We start from the raw sequence: 21,814 nt of genomic DNA on the forward strand, positions 1-21,814 counted from the left end.
GGGGAGGGGCCTCAAAACGGGTCCAGAAAACATATCTGAAACTCTCCCAGTTTCAAGTCCGCCCAGCACTTCGAATAAAAATGGTAATATCGCCCTTAATGCGTGGGATTGGGGGCTCGGGTGAGGCTCATAAAATCCCACCCGAGGCCAACGGAGAATTCCATTCTGCAAGCCTCGCCCGCCCTGACTTTGGGGCAGGTGAGGCCGTAAAATTCTGGCCAATGGGTCATAACTTCTCTGGAGTGACAATCAGCATTGGATTGCCTCTGTCTTCCCACAAACTTACACCAAATGTCGCCTGTGCTTGTCTCATCCAATCTTCCTGACTTAGGCCAGATGAGATCCAAGCACTGCAATGGGTCTCTGGGTGCAGCATTGCATTGAGTTTAAAAGAATCGGAGTGAAGGAGGATGTGGCCTCTTTTTTACAACGCAACTGCTGTAAAACAGATGAGTTTAAAGGTCCCATTGAAAAAGTAGCCAGGAAGATGGTAAGGGTCTAAGTTAAGTGGATGGGAGTAGGGGGGGTGGTGATGTTAGACATGGGGATTGGGGGAGCGGATATCGGGGGCGGGGGGGAATGGGGAGGTTGGACATCGGGGGCCTGGGGGTGGTCGAATATGGATGGGAGGGAGTTGGACATGAAGGATAGGGGGGGTTGTCATACATGGGGGTGGATTGGGGGTTGGGTTGGTTGGAAATGGGGTGTGGGAGTGTTGAACATGGGGTGGTGCAGAAGTCGGAAATGGGTGAATGGGGGTTTTGGACATAGAGAATAGGGGGATCAGACATGGGGGGCAGGCATGGGGGTTGGTGGGATTGAACACAGGGGAGGGACTGGTGGAGGGGTCATACATTGGGTGGTGTCGAATGGACTGAGAGGGTATCGGGTTGGGTCAAGGAAGTTCCAGCTGGGTTGGATTGGGTCAGGGGTTGGGGTTCGAGTCAGTGGGGTGAGGTGTGGATGGTCAGGTCAGGTCAAGTGGGGAGTTGGGTTAGGTCAGAAGGATCAGATTGGGTGGGGTGGGAGTCAAGTTGGATAGGGAGGTCAGGTTGGGTTAGGGCAGGGATCTAATTGGTCCAGGGGCTATGGAGAATCCCGTGCAGGCGGACGGGTGGGGAATACCATGAGGGAGGGTGCTTAGTAGGTGGCATTTTGAGGGGGCCTCTTGTGGAGTCGGATGTGTGTGGTAGCAGGGGGAGGCGGGGGGGGGGGGGGGGGGGTGGAGGCGGGGAGTCCTGTGCGGGGATTGATCTGGGTATTTTAAATAGTTCGAAATGGTTTTATTTCTTCTAACTTTTTCAGAGTAACTATTAGTGTTACACAGGCAGAACCATGCAAAGATAGCAATTTAAATCGATTTGTCAGGTGGTTCCCAGTGCAGCACTTTTGGACAGTTGCTGTGCAAATGCTTACTTGAGAATTTTGGAGAGGGATTCCCCAGCGCATCTTCAGGGTTACCCCCAAATCTGGCACTGGGGAGACAGGAGGTTACAGGCCAATGTACCTAGATTTTGAGGTGAATTAAAATTTTGCTCAAGCCTTCAATTGAGGCCTAAGCAGAGATCACTAAAGGGTGCTTCATCACTTCCTTGCTCCTGCACCATTTTCTTTTATTTATAAAGCCAAGAATCTCATGTGTTTTAACAGTTTTATCAACTTAAATTCTAGGGATAGGATTTTATGTCAGCTGGGCATGATGGCACGAGTGCGTATTCCAATGTCATCCTGCACTCCAGTCAGTGGCTGCAGGCGCAGATCAGCAGTGCACCTGCCAATAATTTTGCTGTTTAAGGGATTAAATCCCCAATTGAACAACATTTTATGTGCCATCTGCAATTTCGAGCTCAGCACATAGAAACTGGGCAGACCAACATTTTGATACTTTTTTGGATCCCGGGGAAGGATAAAAGGGGAATGGGGCAAGGGTGCTGGATGAGGAGTTGGGAGTTTCAGGGAGTGAGTTGAGCTGATGTTTTGTGGTTTTGAGAAAGTGTTTTCTGTGTTAGGTTCATCACAATGTGGCGCTCTCAGGACATTGCTGTCCTCTACGCCAGAGGTTTAGTTCATTTGTGCATGAGCCAGCCCCATTTGCATACTTGCAAACAGGTATTGTTTACTCAAAAGGGAGCACCTCCTCCACTGAGGAAGACAAGGAACAAAGAAGCATCCACCACGGTCAGAGGTGCAGGCACTGGATCATGAGGGACAGCAGAGAGGACAAGATGCCAGTACCCAGCAGCCAGGGTGTCCAGACAGTGTTTAAACTACTTGGACATGACAGAGGTCCAAAGCAGCAGAATGCTATGGCTTTCAAGGGAAGCCGTGATGAGCATATTCCAGATGATTGGCCTGGAGATAACCTTCAATTGTGTGGGTGGACTCCCAATGCCAGTGGCTCTGAAGGTCACTGTGGCACTAAACCTTTATGCCTCTGATCATTCCAGGTCACAGCGAGTGATCTTTGCAGAGTGATGCAGTCAGTTGCACAGCTGTGTCAAGCTGGTGACTGACACTCTGTTCAGGCAATTTAGAACATTCTTTCATTTCAGGACATATTGTGAATGGGATGGGAAAAGAGGCATATGGGCCCCGGAAGGATATGGGGTTACAATTCAGATGGGTAACCTGGTCGCTGCAGGCTTGGAGGGCTTTCCTGTGATGTAATCTTCTTTGTGCTTTGTTCTATGTTCAATGGAGAAATGTGAATCAAGTTTTTTTGCATCCCAGATTCCTCTCCGTGCCTTGCACTTAACCTTATGTCCTATGTTGAGTAACAGATATGGACGCACCGGGGCCATCTGACATCGCGGCCTGCACTGCGGCTCCTGCCCATCCTGCCCCAGACAGCTCGGACAGGTCCTCGGAGGAAGCGGGTGAAGGGACCTCCGAAGATGACACCGTTTTGGCGTCAGCTTCCACCTTGCAGTTCACCATCCCAGATACTGACACGTCAGTGGTCCAGTTAGTGGTGAGGTTTCTGGGTCACTCTCTGGTGAGCACGACACATCCGATAATGTACATTGGATGGAGGAGGGAATGTCCGAGGCCTCTGGCACGTGGGGGCCTGGCGGACGCAAGGATTCAGCTGGCCCCAGGCTACATGCTGGGCCTCTGAGATCATTTCTCCCTCAGCTGTTGGAGATGCAGCAACAGAACCAGGGAATGCAGGAGGGGCTGATGGCCACACTGGACCGACTGCGAGGCTGTTGGGAGGAGTCCCAAAGCATTCAGGCGGACCAGTTATTGCCTGTCTTGTGTGGTTCCCAGGCCAACACTGCAAGGGTGGCGTCTGTGGTGGAAAGCCTGGGGCAGGGAATCCTCACCATGAGTGGCAGGCACCAAGAGATGGTAGAGTCATCTCAGGCCATAGCGGAGTCCCAGAGGGCCACAGCTGAGGGACTCAACAGGATTCTCGAGGTTCTGCACCACAGTCCCATGGAGTGACCCAGGGGCCCACAGGGACCCCAAGGAAGGAGAAAGGGCTCGAGCCCATGCTGGGGCCTTCCAGCCAGGAGACAGTGGCTATGGTTACACCTTCTGACTTCCCTCTTCCTGACACCTGGGCATCTCAGGGACAGTGGGATGAAGAGGGTGTCATGGATATGTCCCAGACACCTGGAAGCAGGCCAGGGCTCTCAAGGTCCAGGCCCTCCAGAGGACGCTTGCCAAGCGCATCACAGGCAACAGAGCGAGGTAGGTAGCTGGCCCCCTCCACCTCTGATGTACATTCTTGGGAGACACGTAGACGCAGTGGTAGGCCCATGTAAGGTTAGGAAGTTGTAGGTGCACTAAGATGGCAGGGGTGAAGGACTGCACCAGTTAGATAGATTTTTAAGCACCTTAATGTTTTCCATTCACATGTTTTTATGTTAGAACTTATTATTTAAACACTTTTATCGTAATCATTAAATGTTTTTTCACCACCTACCTGTGACTAACTTGTCTCAGATTTGCCCCAAATTGGAATCCTCTTCCATTGATGGTCGCCGGAGGGATCTTCATGTTGATGTCAGTTGGGGAGGCCACTCAATGCTGTGTCACTGAGAAAATGAAGCCATTGGTTCCCCAGAACCCACGAGCGATTCCCTCCCTTCCCCCACCACACCCACCCCAGAGTCCTGTATGGGGGGTCACTGATCCCTCACTCATTACACAGACGTGGAATAGATGCCAGCGTGCGTGCAGAGGTCAGGTAGGAATCAGACTAGTTTGCACCAGGGCATCATCATAATGGTGCTTAGCAAGTCATCATCACCCTCCTGCCTGCCAGACTCACCACTCTGGTGTTACAATGTTGCAGGAGATAGCTGGACTTGGGGGGAGGGGCGAGGGTACGGTTGGAAATGGAACCCACGTGCAGAAACACGGGCCCCTAATAAGTGAAGCGCCTGGTGGTCAGGGCCTCCCTCACCCCCCTCACATGCCTCTTTCTTGCTGCCAGCCCTCCAGCGCCTGGGTGGTGTTTCTCGGTGTGGTCCTCTTCCCCCTCTTCCTCCTCCTCCTGCTGGGTGGCCTCCTCCCCAGCGATGTCCAGCTGGTCAACCTCCACGTCCTCCTCCTCCTCCAAAAGGTTACCTCTCTGCTGTGTCAGGTTATGAAGGGCACAGCATACCACCACAATGCGGAAGAGACCAGGGGGCTGTACTGTAGGGCCCCACCAGAGCAGTGAAGGCACCAGAACTGTATTTTCAGGAGCCCTATGCACCTCTCCACTATAGAGAGATTGGCTACATGGGCCTCATTACTGGGTCTCCACCTCAGTCACAGGCTTCCACACATGCGTCATCAGCCATGTCCAAAGTGGGTAACCCATGTCACCCACAAGCCACCCTGGGCTCCTCCTCAAAGGCATGTCTGATCTCCTCAGAATGAAACTGTCATGCACACTGCCTGGGTGTCTTGCGTAGACGTGCATAATGTTCATCTTGTGGTCACAAACCAATTGGACATTTAAGGAGTGGAACCCCTTTCTATTGATGAATCTTTGTGGATTCTGGGGCCTTGAGGGTGATGTGAGTGCAGTTGATGGTCCCCTGCACATTAGGCATCCCCGCAATGGCCATGTATCCTGCAGCCCAGGCTTCCAGGTGAAAGTTGATGTACTGCCCAGCCTGGGCATACAGGGCATTTGTGACGACCTTGACACAGGTGTGGACAGCTGATTGCGAAATGCCACATACATCTCCACTGGGGGTCTGGAAGGAGCCAATGGCATAGAAGTTCAGAATGGCCGTCAATTTGACTCCCCCCCCCCCCCCCCCCCACCCCGAGCTGCCAGGCCCTGCAACAAGTGGCATAAGTGTTGTACTGTCTCCTTTCGGAGCCACCGGTGGCACACAATGTCCGACACTTGTTCAAACGACACTCGTGTACGGAACTGATGGGATTTCCGCTCCCTCCTTCTCCTAAGCGCCCCCCCCTCACCCCTCCACCGGATGAATGGCAGCCACCTCCTGCCTCTGGTGGTCGTCTCCTTCTACTCCTGTGAGTGGTTAGGCCTGGGCCTCCTGTGCCCACAATTCTTCCTCCTGCTCCTCCTCCTCAGCTCCAGCAGCAACCAAAAGAAAATCAAGATCAATCGGTTGCATGGCAAAAGCCATCTCATCACTCTGAAGGGGGGGTGGGTGTTGGAGAAGGAGAGAAACACATGGAGAGGTTACGTAACACTGCTTGCCCTTAGCCCAGTAACACACACTGTCCATACTGCCCATTCCCCCAACATGCATGCCCCCCAGCAACACATCCTCCCATTCCCCACCCACATGCTCCCCGGTAACATCCACCCAGAACTCATGCAGTAGTGAGCACAGACACAGCTCCTTGAGAGGTTATGAGGCTGCAGCAGTGCAATTGCAAATGGCTTTGTGCACTTCAGCTCGAAGAGTACTGCATGCACTAGGACCCAGCGGCATCCATGAGACCCGAATCAATGCTGCGAATAGGACAATGGACACCCTGCTGAGCAACAGACCCCCCTACCCCCCACACACTCGCAGAGCCCCCTGACCCAAAAAAGAAAATGGCCGCCACGAAAGGAGCATGGAGCCGTAGGCACTTACCTCCTCATTAACCCTCACTGATGAAGTGCCCGAAACAGACTTCTTTCGAGCATGTCTGTTCCAGGCCAATTCCACTTTGGTGAACACGGTGGTAAAGGCAGACACACCGGTAAAGTGGGGCACACAGCTCCCTAAGTGTGTTGAAATCCATGCAAATATATTTAAAGTGACGTGGTGCCCATTTTGGGCGGGTTCCCGATTGCGGCCATTTTCGGGCCTTGGTAAAGTGCGAATTGGCACAAAAGCGGGTGCGGATCGCGCTACTCACCTAGCCGAAGGAGACTAGAGGAGAATATTTTCTCTCCTATTGAGCTTTAATAATCTGGAAGGCACTGCCTCAAATGGTGTTGGAAACGTATTCAACAGTAAATTTCAAAGGAGAAGTGGATCTATATATGAAAATAAAATACTAGCAGGTATGTGGGGTATTGAGGAAGTGGGACTAACTGAATAGTTTTCTCAACCGATGCAAGCATGATTGACTGTATGACCTCCTGTGCTACATGTTTTTATGCTTTCATATTTCAACAGGTGAAAATGTTCTCTGTGACACCAGGAGCATGGTTACAAGTCTAGTCTAAATCATCTGAGTTACAAAGACACAAAAGATATCCAAAAGATGGGCAGATTGAAGGGATGATACAGACATCAGTGAGAAGAATGTGTCTTAGTCGTACAGAGATAGAATGAGACAGAGAACAGTATACAAAGTTGAAATCAGATAGAGGCAGAATTATGTGTAATATTTGCCTTTAATAAACTTTTGGCGATCAGCCATATACTGTAATGCCCCTGTCATGAGAAAGCAGCAACACATATGACCCAATAAGTAACATGGTGGAAGATCTGTTAGTAACAATATGTAGACCAATTGACAAAGCAGCAAACAGCCTAGTGGAGATTTACTATTGGGCTCAATAAAAGGAAGTAGACCATGGTTGGGGTGGCACATGGCACAGTGGTTAGCACTGCTGCTTCACAATGCCAGGGACCCAGATGCAATTCCCGGCTTGGGTCACTATCTGTGCAGAGTCTGCATGTTTGCCCTGTATATGTGTGGGTTGCCTCCGGGTGCTCCGGTTTCCTCCCACATTCCAAAAGACGTGCTGGTTAGATGCATTGACCCGAACAGGCACCGGACTGTGGCGGCTAGGGGAATTTCACAGTAACTTCATTGCAGTGTTAATGTAAGCCTTACTTGTAACTAATAAATAAATAAATAATAAAATAAAGCGCTATCTTGGAACTATGGAATTCTCACCTCGTGGCACAAGACCACACTTTGGTACTTGGCAATATTCCCATCTTGTATTTGGGTCAGTGGTGTAACACCAGGGCTCCTTTTCATTGTCCGGGTTCCTGCAGTAATTACCTTCCAGTCCTCTAAAAAAGAGCAGTTTGGGTGTTAATCAGAAATAAATATTACTTTTCTTCAGTGTGTGACTAGCTTCATCTCATTAACAGAAGATGTGGAAGTATGGACACTCTGAATCCTGTTTGGCGCTGGTATGACTGCACACAACTTGGAACAAATCTGCAATCATACTCAGGCACCCATAGGAGTGAATTAGATCTGTCTCCCTCATCAGGGATGATGGTGGAAACCAGTTCACACAAGCGCTATTGACATTTACTTACTTGCAGGGGTAGTTGTCCGGAGTTCTTGAGTGCAGGTGCGGATTCTGAGCGTCCCATCTTTGACAGGTTCTACCAGAAATGGTTGTCGACACAGCTCCACGAAACGAATGACCTTTGCCTGTGTAACACTCTGTCTCTCCTTCAATAGCAGGGGGCTCCTCAGCTTCAACAAACATAAAAAAGAACAATAGCGCCAAGTTTATTATTGAGGGTTTTGCGTTAATGTTTGTATAACATGAATGGGAGAGAGAGATTTTTTTTTTCCCCCAATAAATTGGAACAGAGAGGAATCCCGATACTCTACACTTGTAGAGTATCCCACCCTCCCTCCTCCTCTAACCTAAAAAAAAGACCCAGTGAGAGCAGGGCTTTGGAGAAAACAGGAGGAGGAAAGGTAACTTTAAAATTTTCATTCACTTTTTTTTTCCCTGTGTGTTTAAAAGGGCAATTATGAGTGTGAGGCCAGTATGTTGTTCCCAATGTAGGATGTGGGAGATCCTGGAGGCTCCTAGCCTCCCGGACGACCATATCTGTGCTGGGTGTGTTGAGCTGCGGTTCCTAAGGGACCATGTTAGGGAACTGGAATTGCAGCTCGAGGACCTTCGCCGGGTTAGGGATAGTGAGGAGGTCATTGACAGGAGCTATCAGCAGGTGGTCACACCGGGACCACGGGAGGAGGGTAACTGGGTAACAGTGAGGAAGGAGAAAGCTCGGTTGATGGTGAGCACCCCGGTGGATGTGCCCCTTAATAATAAGTACTCCTGTCTGAGTACTACTGGGGAGGACAGCCCACCTGGGGGAAGCAGCGGTGGCAGTGTCTCTGGAGCTGAGCCTGGCCCAGTAGTGCAAAAGGGTAAGGAAAGGAGGGTAGTGCTAATTGGGCACTCTACGGTGAGGGGGTCAGATAGGCGTTTTTGCGGACACAGACGGGACTCTCGGATGGTGGTTTGCCTCCCTGGTGCAGGGGTCCGGGATGTCTCTGGTCGAGTCCCAGAAATCCTGAAGGGGAGGGAGAGGAGCCGAAGGTCGTGATGCATATAGGTACTGCTGACATAGGTAGGAAGAGGGAAGGGGTCATGAAAAGAGAATATAGGGAGTTAGGTAGACAGCTGAGAAAGAGGAATGCAAAGGTAGTAATCTCGGGATTGCTGCCTGTGCCGCGGGAGAGTGAGAACAGGAATCGGTGGAGAATGAATGCGTGGCTGAGGGACTGGAGCAAGGGACAAGGATTTGGGTACTTGGATCATTGGGACCTCTTTAGGGGCAGGTGTGACCTGTTTAAAAAAGACGGGTGGCACTTGAATCCCAGGGGGACCAATATCCTGGCGGGAAGGTTGGCTAAGGCTACTGGAGAGACTTTAAACTAGAAAGGTTGGGGGGAGGGAATCGAAATGAGGGGACTGAGAGCGAGGAGGTTAGCTCGCAAATAGATAAGGAATGTAGACAGGGTAAGAGGGAGGTTAGACGAGTGATGGAGAAGGGAAGTGCTCAGGCTGAAGGTCTGAGATGTGTCTATTTTAATGCCAGGAGTGTAGTGAATAAAGTGGATGAGCTTAGAGCGTGGATTGCTGCTTCGAATTGTGATGTGGTGGCCATTACGGAGACTTGGATGTCTCAGGGACAGCACTGGGTGCTTCAGGTGCCGGGTTTTAGATGTTTCAGGAAGGACAGGGAGGGAGGCAAGAGAGGGGGGGGAGTGGCACTGTTGATCAGGGATAGTGTCACGGCTGTAGAGAAGGTGGACGCCGTGGAGGGATTGACTACGGAGTCTCTGTGGGTGGAGGTTAGGAACAGGAAGGGGTCGGTAACTTTGCTGGGTGTTTTCTATAGGCCGCCCAATAGTAACAGAGATGTTGAGGAGCAGATGGGGAAACAGATCCTGGAGAGATGTAGGAATAACAGAGTTGTCGTGATGGGAGATTTTAATTTCCCAAACATAGATTGGAATATCCCTAGGGCTAGGGGTTTGGATGGAGAGGAGTTTGTTAGGTGTGTCCAGGAGAGTTTCCTGACACAGTATGTGGATAAGCCTACTAGAGGAGAGGCTGTACTTGATCTGGTGCTGGCTAATGAACCTGGACAGGTGGAGGATCTCTCGGTGGGTGAGCATCTTGGGGATAGCGATCATAATTCTATCTCCTTCACGATAGCATTGGAAAGAGATAGGATCAGGCAGGCTAGGAAAGTGTTTCTCTGGAGTAAAGGGAAATACAGTGTCATCAGGGAGGAAATTAGACGGGTAAATTGGAAGGAGGCATTCTTGGGGAAAAGTACCGAAGGAAAGTGGAGGATTTTCAAGGAATGTTTGTCTGGAGCTCTGCATGACAACGTTCCGATGAGACAGGGGGGTGTTGGTAGGGTACGGGAACCGTGGTGCACGAAGGTTGTGATGAACCTGGTGAATAAGAAAAGAGAGGCGTACAGAAGGTTCAGAGAGCTAGGAGGTGTTAAGGATTTAGAGGAGTATACGGGATGTAGGAAGGAGCTTAAGAAGGAAATTAGGAGAGCGAGAAGGGGTCATGAGAAGACCTTGGCGGGTAAGATTAAGGAGAATCCCAAGGCTTTCTACAAATATGTCAAGAGTAAAAGGATGAGATGTGAAGGCATAGGACCCTTAAAAGGTGAAGGGGGAAAAGTTTGTGCGGAACCGTTAGAAATGGCGGAGGTGCTTAATGAATACTTCACCTCGGTATTCACGGTGGAAAGGGATCTGGGTGGTTGTACTGCTGGTTTGCGGTGGACAGAAAGGATCGAGCATGTGGACATAAAGAAAGAGGATGTGTTGGAACTATTGAATGGCATCAAGGTTGGTAAGTCGCCGGGACCGGATGGGATGTACCCCAGGTTACTGTGGGAGGCGAGGGAGGAGATTGCGGAGCCTTTGGCGATGATCTTTGCATCGTCGATGGAGACGGGAGAGGTTCCGGAGGATTGGAGGATTGCAGATGTGGTCCCTATATTCAAGAAAGGGAACAGGGACAGCCCGGGAAATTACCGACCGGTGAGTCTAACCTCAGTGGTTGGTAAGTTGATGGAGAGGATCCTGAGAGACAGGATTTATGATCATCTAGAGAAGTTTAGTATGATCAAAAGTAGTCAGCACGGCTTTGTCAAGGGCAGGTCGTGCCTTACGAGCCTGGTTGAGTTCTTTGAAAATGTGACCAAACACATTGACGAAGGAAGAGCGGTGGATGTGGTCTATATGGACTTCAGCAAGGCGTTCGATAAGGTCCCCCATGCAAGACTTCTTGAGAAAGTGAGAGGGCATGGGATCCAAGGGGCTGTTGCCTTGTGGATCCAGAACTGGCTTGCCTGCAGAAGGCAGAGAGTGGCTGTGGAGGGGTCTTTCTCTGCATGGAGGTCAGTGACCAGTGGAGTGCCCCAGGGATCTGTTCTGGGACCCTTGCTGTTTGTCATTTTCATAAATGACCTGGATGAGGAAGTGGAGGGATGGGTTGGTAAGTTTGCTGACGACACCAAGGTAGGTGGTGTTGTGGATAGTTTGGAGGGATGTCAGAAGTTGCAGCGAGACATAGATAGAATGCAAGACTGGGCGGAGAAGTGGCAGATGGACTTCAACCCGGATAAGTGTGTAGTGATCCATTTTGGCAGATCCAATGGGATGAAGCAGCAGTATAATATGAAGGTACCATTCTTAGCAGTGTAGAGGATCAGAAGGACCTTGGGGTCCGGGTCCTTAGGACTCTTAAATCGGCCTCGCAGGTGGAGGATGCGGTCAAGAAGGCGTACGGCGTACTAGCCTTCATTAATCGAGGGATTGAGTTTAGGAGTCGGGAGATAATGCTGTAGCTTTATAGGACCCTGGTTAGACCCCACTTGGAGTACTGCGCCCAGTTCTGGTCGCCTCATTACAGGAAAGATGTTGAAGCCATTGAAAGGGTGCAGAGGAGATTTACAAGGATGTTGCCTGGATTGGGGGGCATGCCTTATGAGGATAGGTTGAGGGAGCTTGGTCTCTTCTCCCTGGAGAGACGAAGGATGAGAGGTGACCTGATAGAGGTTTACAAGATGTTGAGAGGTCTGGATAGGGTAGACTCTCAGAGGCTATTTCCAAGGGCTAAAATGGTTGCTACGAGAGGACACAGGTTTAAGGTGCTGGGGGGTAGGTACAGAGGAGATGTCAGGGGTAAGTTTTTCACTCAGAGGGTGGTGGGTGAGTGGAATTGGCTGACGTCGGTGGTGGTGGAGGCAAACTCGTTGGGGTCTTTTAAGAGACTTCTGGATGAGTACATGGGATTTAATGGGATTGAGGGCTATAGATAGGCCTAGAGGTAGGGATATGATCAGCGCAACTTGTGGGCCGAAGGGCCTGTTTGTGCTGTGGCTTTCTATGTTCTATGTTCTATGAATGAAACATGGATAAACCTGCTCACATTTTCTGAAGGTCAGACATTAGAAGTGAAGGCGTGAGAACAGAAATGTACTGGATTTTACCTTCCAATGCCTTGTTCAGGCAGTCATTAATCTGAGACAAGCTCAGACAGTGAATGTAGAAAAGTTGCTTGCCCATAATGTGTGGGGGGAGGTGAGGAGCTAAAAGCTCTTAATTTAAACTTGCAGTGATCTTATGACTAGCTCTTTTTTCTACTGCTAACGCCAACTTATCAAATCTAGATTGTTAGAAAGGAAAAGCACATGGTCCAAAGATAATGCAATGTAGCAGATCACTCATGTGCAGTGCTGTTATGGGGGAAGGAGGGGAAGGAGGACTTCTGTCCCTCCCCCGTTCCCAGATTTAACATTGGGAAAGCTCTGGTAATTGTTCCACATCCTCTTGGAAGGAAAGTAATTATGTGAGGAAGAGTTGTCTTTGGGCTGTTGACTGCATTGATGATGGCCACATAGCAAGTCATGCACCAGTCCTTTTCGTCACACCAATGCACACTCTATCAAAGCTTGTACAATAGGAAGATGGCTTCTAAAGGATAAAATCCCTCAGCTGGAATAGTGTCATTAGTAGAGTAGTAACTTGTGCAAATAGGATAAAGCACAAGAGGAGATCTTTCAGCCATCATGTTTATTTTAGATCTTTGAAAGAGCTTTCCAATTAGTTTACTCCCTTATTCTTTACTCTTGGCCCTGAAAATAGTTTCCCTTCAATTTACCAAATTAGATTTAGTACTATTGGATCTGCTACCATCATCTTTTCAGACAGTGCATTCTATATCACTCAACAGCTAGGGAAGATGGTGGTGCAGGAGTAGTTAGTAGTAAGAGTTTAAGTTAGTAGTAAGAGTGGCTAGCACAGCTGCCTCACAGCACCAGGGACCAAAGTTCAATTCTTGGCTTGGGTCACTGTCTGTGTGGAGTCTGTACGTTCTCCCCGTGACTGTGTGTGTTTCTTCCGGGTGCTCTGGTTTCCTCCCACAGTCTGAAAGACATGCTGGTTAAGTGCTTGGCCATGCTAAATTCTCCCTGAGTATAGCTGAAAAGGCGCCGGAGTGTGGCGAGTAGGGGATTTTCACAGTAACTTCATTGTAGTGTTAATGTAAGCCTCCTCGTGACACTAATAAATAAACTTCAAACTTTAGTAATGCCATTGGACTGTAATCCAGGGACCCAGACTAATGTTCTGGGAACATGGGTTCAAGTACCAAGTTGGTGCAATTTAAATTCAATTAACAAAATCTGGAATTGAAAGCTAGCCTCAGTAATGGTGACCATGAAACTGTCATTAAAACCCATCTGGTTCACTAACATTATTTAGGGAAGTAAATCTGTCATCCTTACCAGGTCTGGCCTGCATGTGACTCCAAATCCACAGCAATGTGTTTGACTCTGAACTGTCCTCTGAAATGGCTCAAGGATAATTAGGGATGAGCAACAAATCCTGGCCTTGCCAGTGATGCCCACATCCAATCAAATAACTTTTTAAAAAGCTGGGGAGTGAGAAGGGATAGATGTCATGGTTCACATCAGTATGTATTATGTAGGCAGAAAGTAAAGTTTATGTATTAGTCACAAGTAAAGCTTACATTAACACTGCAATGAAGTTACTATAAAACTCCCCTAGTCACCACACTCCAGCGCCTGTTCGGGTCAATGGACCTAACCAGCACTTCTTTCAGACTGTGGGAGGAAACCGCAGCAAACCCACGCAGACGCAGGGAGAACGTGCAAACTCCATGCAGACAATGACCCAAGCCAGGAATTGAACCCAGGTCCCTGGTGCTGTGAGGCAGCTGTGCTAACTACTGTGCCACCGTACTGCCCAGAAAGGATGGGACATGGAAAATCAGAAAGAGAGCTCTCGCTGGCCAGAACCTAATTTTCCAATTCTTGCAAGATTTTGCACCCATATTATCATTTGTGCTCACTGTGCAAAATCGCCCTGCATATGTTTTTGCAATTGTCGGTTCCAAATGGCATCTGAACCTATCCTAGCATCTTCAAAGACTTCTGTATGTGCATCCTCATTACAATTGTAGCATTCAGTTTATATTGTCTCTCATTCTCCATATTAAAATGCATCACTTCATACTTCTCTGCATTAACTTTAAATCTATCATGTTTCAGCTCATTTGGGAAAGTCTGAGGATCTGTACACCTGTTAGCAAGCAGTAGCAGAGCAATCTGAACAGAGGCTCATGGGCAGTTTGTCAGTCTGTTATCTTTGAGTAGAAAGTGACAAGGTGCAGAGAGGGGAAAGTGAGCCATAAATCCTGAATTGTTCACTGGTCTCAGCAGTGGCAAGCGGGAGGTTACTACAATTGACGTCCTTGGGCGAGCGAGATTGAAAATAGGCTAAGCTCCTTATTCTCATCACCATTCAATGATATTGATAATAATGGATGAATTCAATTTCTGGCTTAATTGCAATCACACTTTCATGTGAATTAGCTGTCTTAAATACAATAACAGTGGACAGATTCCCAGAAAGCAATCAAGACCTTTGGTAGAAAGAAAGTTGGTGAGAGTGAACACAAGTATCAGCCTTGGCTCAATGGTAACTTTCTCATGTCTGAGTCAGAAGGTTGAAGGAAGTCCCACGCTAGAAACGTGAACTCCGAATCCAGGCTGACACAACGTGCGGTACTAAGGGAATTCTGCAGTGTCAGACATGCTCTTTTTTCAGAGGTGAGGTTAAACCAAACCAGGAGGGGAGTTTCCACTACCATTTTCAGGGAGTGGAAACAGTGGAAGGGCCAAAAAATCGAACGGGAGCTCCAAAGTGCCTTTTACACTGGCAGCATTTCCTGTTGCCATTGTCCCTGCCCCCCCACCAATGACTTTAAAGTTGGGACCCCCATTTGCATCAATTTAAATGTCATTATCAGGCATTTACACATGATTGACCCCCTCATGTTAAAATGTCCATTCACATCAGCATAAGGGCACATGAATCAAGACAAGTCCCCCAAAACATGCACCTGGTAAGAAGAACCCACCAGACATGCACAGATGAATACATTCCCCAGGGGAAGAGTGCACCTAGCACTGCCAAGACCATTCTAGGGGCTAGTTCCTGAGGCAGTGCCAGAGGCAGTACCAGGGGGTTGTTGCAAGGAGGGTAGTGTTGCGTTGGGGGGATGGTTCCATGATGGTGGTGGGAGTGGAGTTTTTTGAGGGAAGTGCTGAGGGGATGACATTGTGGGATCCGGCCCCTGGATATTTTTGGTAAAGTGTTTGAAAATACAGCACGGCCAGCAGGCTACCCTTCGCTTTTCTCAACTGAGATGACACTTTGCCAAAAATGGCAAAATTCTGCCCCAGAGTTCTGTTCTGGTGAATATTCATCCTTCAGTCAACAACACTGAAACAAGTTAACTGTTCATTCATCTTATTTGTAGTTTATATGGTCTTTCTGTTTGCGAGTTACAATCTGTATTTGTCTATGTAATAAGTGTCTAAACGACAAAAGTAGTTCATTGCCTGCACAGTGCTTTGAGACAACTCTAGGACAAGGCACCACACAGCTGCTCCATCTTTTGTTTTCTATCTTTCTATCTTTCTCATATCTGATTTTGCGTAACTGTGTAATGAGAGGTAAAGTATAGACAATAATAGTAATTAGCACAGTTTGGAAAAAGAAAATGTGGAAAATCAACAAAAAAATTTCTTTAAATAATAATTACCCAGATTTTGTGCTCAGCAGAGAAACAGACTTTGACTTTGAAGATCCAGCAGGGTTATTTTCATTATGTTAATTTGAACTTGGCATATGTCAAGGAACCTCCAGGCACCAGCAATAGTGATGGCGTTAAACAGGATAAGCAGCCAATCACATTGAGGAATTCACACTGATAGGATTCAGAAATCTTCAATATTGGCCTCATTTCATTTCTAATGTAACATGCAGCAAACAGTTAGCTACTTGATCATTATTTTTTTTAAAATATCGTATTAGTAGTAAGAAAAACAACAAAAGAACTTGCTTAAAAGAGATGCTTGAAATCTAAGACAAAACAGAATTTGATAGAAAATGTTAATAGTGTATGTCATGTCTGAGGTGAGGAGAGAGGGATCAATGGCTCTGGTATTTACTAGAGTGGGTTTGAGAGCAGAGAAAAGGAAATACACCGAGAAAACTGCCATGTGAAGTGCATTTGTTTTGGTACAGATTGCCTGTCTGGAACTATCCTGTATTTTTTGAAATACTACAATGGAATCCAATGGGGGTGAAGTTGAGGCTGCGCTTGTCGTCCGTGTGAATGCCACTAAGGCCTCAAGTTGCAGATCACGTTGGCAAGAACGCGATCTTTAATCTTCCCCGCCCCTTGCCGGCGACATCATCATGAATTTCAATTGAATTTATCTGAATCTCATTAACCCGCCTCCTTGCTGTATATTGACATCCCCCCTACATTAATACCACGTGCGATGTGATGTCACGCCGGTGCGGTTTTCAACAGGCTAGCCTGAGTGTGAACCTGTCATGGGGATCTCCCCGGGGGGTGTAAAAGTGAGCATAGCCCTTGGGGGAGAGAGCAATGGCCATGCAGAGGCCTGGCAATGTCCTCTGGCACTGCCCCTTGGCATAGGTTGGCACTGTCAGGTTGGCTCCATGGGGGAGGGGGACGATGAGGGGGGAGCCTCAAGGGGGAGAGGTGATATTCATTCCTATGTGGTAGTGGCTGGGAACAGACAGAGGAGCAAGGGATGCTGACAATGGCTGTTGGCGACAGGGGGGTGGGGGGAGAGGGAGGTGTGTGCCAACTCCAACTGTCAGGAGAGGGAGGGTTGGGGCTGATAATTGAGGGGAGGGGGCCGATGAACAGGTGCAGAGAAGTGCCGACTCCAATCGGGTGGAAAGGGAAGCTCCTGAGGCCTCCATGGTGGGCTGGGGGTGGGGGGTCAGATTTATACATGTTCTGGCACCCCAATCTCTGCAGCTGGGTTTTGCCAGCTTGCTAATGTCTTGCTTCATTGCATGATGGCGTGAAAAATGCCCCCTTGATTTTTTTTTTGGCAGAGTGTTGTAAGATCTGGAGAGAAACACACCAGGTGTTCTCATCGGAAACAACATTCTGTCATTTTTTTGTAAGATTCCCCCATTTATGTTCTGAGAGGTCCAAGGTTCAACATCTCATCTGACAAATGGCACCTCCAACAGGGCATTGATTCCTTCAGTTTGCAGTGAATGCAAAACACCGGAAGGCAATAGAAGAATACTTTCACTCATTAGCCTGGCTCGGATCAAATAAGCAAGTCCTAAAGGTGAAATTGCAGTGTAATAACCCATTATATCACACAGACTCTAAAGGACATGTATGAAGAAACTGAGAAACTTACTACACCGTGGAATATTGCAGAAAGCCCATCTATTTTTGGAGTCAGTTGTGAAACACCATGGCCTGGGTTCTCCATCTGGATTCCGACAGTAGTTCTCCTCAAGATGTTTATCTGGAAAACTGAAAGCCCTTATTTTTACTTCTGGCAAAATAATCTTTGATATTAACCATAACTTTCTGGCTCTTGCCGCCAGTGGGATCTTCCAGTTCCACCGATGGCAACCTCTCATGGTGCATTCCTCAGCAGCAGAGGGTGTGGGACACAAAAAAACCCTATAGACATCAGCGGGAGTGGATGATCCCTCTGCTGGATAATGGCAGGCTACCTCTACCACCAGAAATTGTGCCCATTGAATATTGATGTATCTGTGAGGCTTGCACAGTGTGATCAGCAAAATGCTATAATCAGAAACATTTTCAAGTGCAACTCAGGGACAACAACTACAACTTAGGGCCTATATAACTATATATTCATATAGTAAAATATCCCAAAGTGCTTTGCAAGTGTTATCAGAAAGGAATTGACACAGGGCTACAAGGAGATATAGTACTGGTCCATGTCACTTGATGTTCCTTAACCTGGAAGCATTACCAACAGGGAGGGGGTTAAGACCTTGCAACCAGTGAATCTTGCTGAATCTCTGTCCATCTGATAACCTGGCAAACAAATCTTCAATTAAAGGAAGTGGATATTGATTAGCACACAACAGTGGATTTAGGATTATTTTAAAATCATCACAAATATCTGGTTTCATGACAGGTACGATGTGAGTAGCCCAGTCACTCATTATAACCGGCTCTAATACACCAGTGTTAACAAGTCGTACTAATTCTTCTTCAACCTTGGGATGAATGGCCAATGGCATCACTCTTGCTTTGAGACTTTTTGATTAACTATTAAGCTTTATCTTGAGTTTCACCTAAACTCCCTCCATTGAGCCAAGTGTTTCTTTGAATACACTCTTGTATTTATCCAGAAGGTGCTGTAGGTCTGTTTTGGCATTAACAATCTGTTGACAGCACTCCAGTTAAGTTTTATCTGCTCCTACCAAGATGTCTAAAATAGACCTGGAAAATTACCATGGACCACATGGAGAGGCAACTCCACTGTTTGTCAATCAACTCTACGTTGACCAGGATATAACCATTTAAGAGCACAATCTCCTCCATGTATATCCTTAAAATCACATCAGCTGGTTTTAAAGGAAGATTCTTCTGTTTTTGGTGGTCAGTAATCTTGGGAATTAAAGATGCAGCAGCACCTGTATAAACCTCCATCCCAATATGTTGTCCACTTAACTTTGAAATCACCCAGAATCTATGTGATCCACCCTGTATGGACAAGATGTTCAGTTGGAACTCTTCATCATATTTCTGAACATTCTCTTTTTCGCAGTCATAATCTGTTTCTTTCATGTTGTAAATTATTTTTGTCGAATGCTACTTTTTCTTCTTGAACGTACCCAGATTCTTCATCTGAATATTTTTCTCAAGGGAAACTGATCTAACCTAACAAGCTTTTGCGATTTGACTCATTTTGCTACAATTCTTGCATTGATTATCATTGCTCTAGCATTCATTCATTGAATGGTCAATTTTTGCACATCTGTGACATGCTTGTTACTGTCTTATGGGCAGTTGCCAATTTGTGGATCTTCATTCTTGCACCAAGTTATGAAGCCTCTTTACCTGCAAGTTCCATTGACACTACGATTTCTACTGCTGTCTTTATCATAGAATCCCTAAAGTGCAAAAGGAGACCATTAGGCTCTCGAATCTGCACCTACTCTCCGACAGAGTATCTTACCCAGGCCGTCTCCCCTGCCCTAACCCCATAAACCCACATATTTACCATGGCTAATCCACCTAACTTGCACATCTTTGGACTGTGAGAGGAAGCCAGAGCACCCAGAGGAAACTCATGCAGACATGGGGAGAACATGCAAACTCCACAAAGTCACCCAAAGCTGGAATTGAATCCAAATCCCTGGAACTGCGAAGCAGCAGTGCTAACCACTGTGCCACCTTTGGATAGTCTCATTTTGTAGATGACAAATTAAATGATCACGAAGAGAATCTTCTAATGACTCGCTAAACTCACACCATGTTGTGTTAGCCTTTTTAAGGTTGCCACAAGCAATGCTTTCGCCTTCCACTTGACTCCTTCAAAGGAACCTGAACAGTTCCGTAATGATCAATGGCTTTGGAGAGTAATGCTTTTCAAGGATCTTTGTTAAGTTATTGTATGGTTTGGTTCCTGCCTTTGTTGGATGAACCAAGCTTTGGAGGAAATGATAAGTTTTACATCCAATTGTACTGCGGAAAACTGGCACGAACACCTCGTTTGCAATTTTATTCGCTTGTACAAAGTACTGAAACCACTCTACATAAGAACTCCATAATTCATTTTCCTCATTGAGAGAGCCCTAATTGACCCACCATTTTTCTTGCAGGTTAGTGAGGGAGTGCTGCTCGGGCTGCAGTGGAGAGTGACAGTTGGTGTCTCAGTGAGGGAGTGCTGCTCGAGCTGCAGTAGAGTGTGACAGTTGGTGGCTCACTGTGGGAGTGCTGCTAGGGCTGCAGTAGAGTGTGACAGTTGGTGTCTCACTGTGGGAGTGCTGCTCGGGCTGCAGTAGAGTAATTAATTTATTTAATTATTTTTCAGTTCAATTAGTGAAAAAAATCGGAGGTTTTTTTTTCTAAACAGGAAATAGGCCCAGCAGCAGCCTGGGAAGATTTTGGAGGGTTTAAAAGTAGGCCGCACCTTTGAGCGGGCAGCGTCGTTAGCGGGCAGTGGAGTGAGCAGGGGACAGAGTGAGAGCTAAAAGGGCTTTGGCTCACAGGGCTTCGGCGAGGAAGGTTGTTTGTTTGTTTTTCTTCGGTTACACCCCCTTTTTGTTTTATCCCCAAAACTAAAAAGGACATGGCTGGTATGAGTGGGAGGCCAGTATACTGCATTCGGTGTGGGATGTGGGAGTTCCTGGAGACAACTTGCCTCCCGGAAGTCCATATCTGTGCCAGATGTGTGGAACTGCATCTCCTGAAGGATCGTGTAAGGGAGCTGGAGCTGAGGCTCGATGAACTCAGTTTAGTTAGGGAAAATGAGAGAGTCATAGATAAAAGTTATAGTCAGGTAGTGACACCAGGGTCTCGGAAGGAAGACACGTGGGTCACGGTTAGGAGGGGTAATAGTCAGAAGGGTGATGTGCCAGAAAGCACCCCAGTGGCAGTCTCCCATAAGAGAAAGGGATGGGCAACAGATGGGAGAAGGGAAGGGAGTGAGCAGTCTGTGGAGGGATCCCCTGTTGTTGTCCCCCTCCACAATAGGTATATTGTTTTGGATTCTGTGGAAGGGGATGACCCTCCAGGGGTAAGCCACGAGGACCAGATCGCCTCCACGCGGACAGGCTCAGGGGTCCGGAAGGGAAAGAAGGGGTTTAGGAGAGCGATAGTTGTGGGGGACGCAATAGTTAGAGACATGGACAGGCGCTTCTGTGGGACTGAACGAGAATCCAGGATGGTAGTCTGCCTCCCTGGTGCCGGGGTACTGGATGTCTCCGAGAGGGTAGGAAGCATATTTAAAAAGGAAGGTAGTCAAACGGATGTGATTGTACACATTGGGGGAAATGATGTAGGTAGGAAGAGCAGGGGGGTCATACGAGAGAAATTCAGGGAGTTGGGTGCTAGGCTAAAAAGTAAGACCTCCAGTGTAGCAATCTCTGGACTGCTCCCGGTGCCTAGTGCAAGTGAGGCTCGGAACAGGGAGATTCTACAGTTGAACGCGTGGCTAAAGGACTGGTGCAAGAGGGAGGGTTTTAAATTCATAGATAACTGGGAAATCTTCAAGTCAGGATGGCAACTGTACAGAAAGGATGGGTTACACCTTAACTGGAAGGGAGCAAATATCCTGGCTGGGAGTTTTGCTCGAGTGTTTCGGCAGGATTTAAACTAGTGTGGCAGGGGGGTGGGGAACAAAACAGGAGGTCAGTAAATACTGAGGCTGGGGTCGAGCTGGGGGCCAGGGCAAGGCTAGCTAAGAAGAGGAGCACTCTGGAGGAGGAGGACCTGACTGGGCCTGGAGGTCTGGAGTGCATCTGCTTCAATGCGAGGAGTGTAACGGGTAAAACAGACGAACTTAGGGCCTTAATGCTTGTGCGGAATTTGGATGTGGTTGCGGTGACGGAAACTTGGTTAAAAGAAGGACAGGACTGGCAGCTGAATATTCCGGGGTATCAGTGTTTTAGGCGAGACAGAGGAGGGGCTAAAAAAGGTGGGGGAGTAGCGATATTAGTTAAGGAGCATATTACCGCGGTGCAGAGGGTAGACAACTTAGAGGGGTCATGTACTGAGTCGCTGTGGGTG

The 21,814-nt window shown here is 47.8% G+C and overlaps 1 protein-coding gene across 1 annotated transcript in view; it reads right to left on the reverse strand.

Annotated features, from left to right (window-relative positions):
* LOC144504568 (plasminogen-like) overlaps positions 1–21,814 on the reverse strand; it is a 118,872-nt gene that overhangs the window by 44,809 nt on the left and 52,249 nt on the right. Inside the window, exons 7-9 of the mRNA XM_078230120.1 lie at positions 17,454–17,572; positions 7,701–7,863; positions 7,324–7,445 (exon numbers count right to left, since the gene is read on the reverse strand). Of these exons, the coding sequence (XP_078086246.1) occupies positions 7,324–7,445; positions 7,701–7,863; positions 17,454–17,572 (404 nt within the window). The remainder of the gene's footprint in view (positions 1–7,323; positions 7,446–7,700; positions 7,864–17,453; positions 17,573–21,814) is intronic.

Source organism: Mustelus asterias, chromosome 15, assembly GCF_964213995.1.
Source record: "Mustelus asterias chromosome 15, sMusAst1.hap1.1, whole genome shotgun sequence".
NCBI lineage: Eukaryota > Metazoa > Chordata > Chondrichthyes > Carcharhiniformes > Triakidae > Mustelus > Mustelus asterias.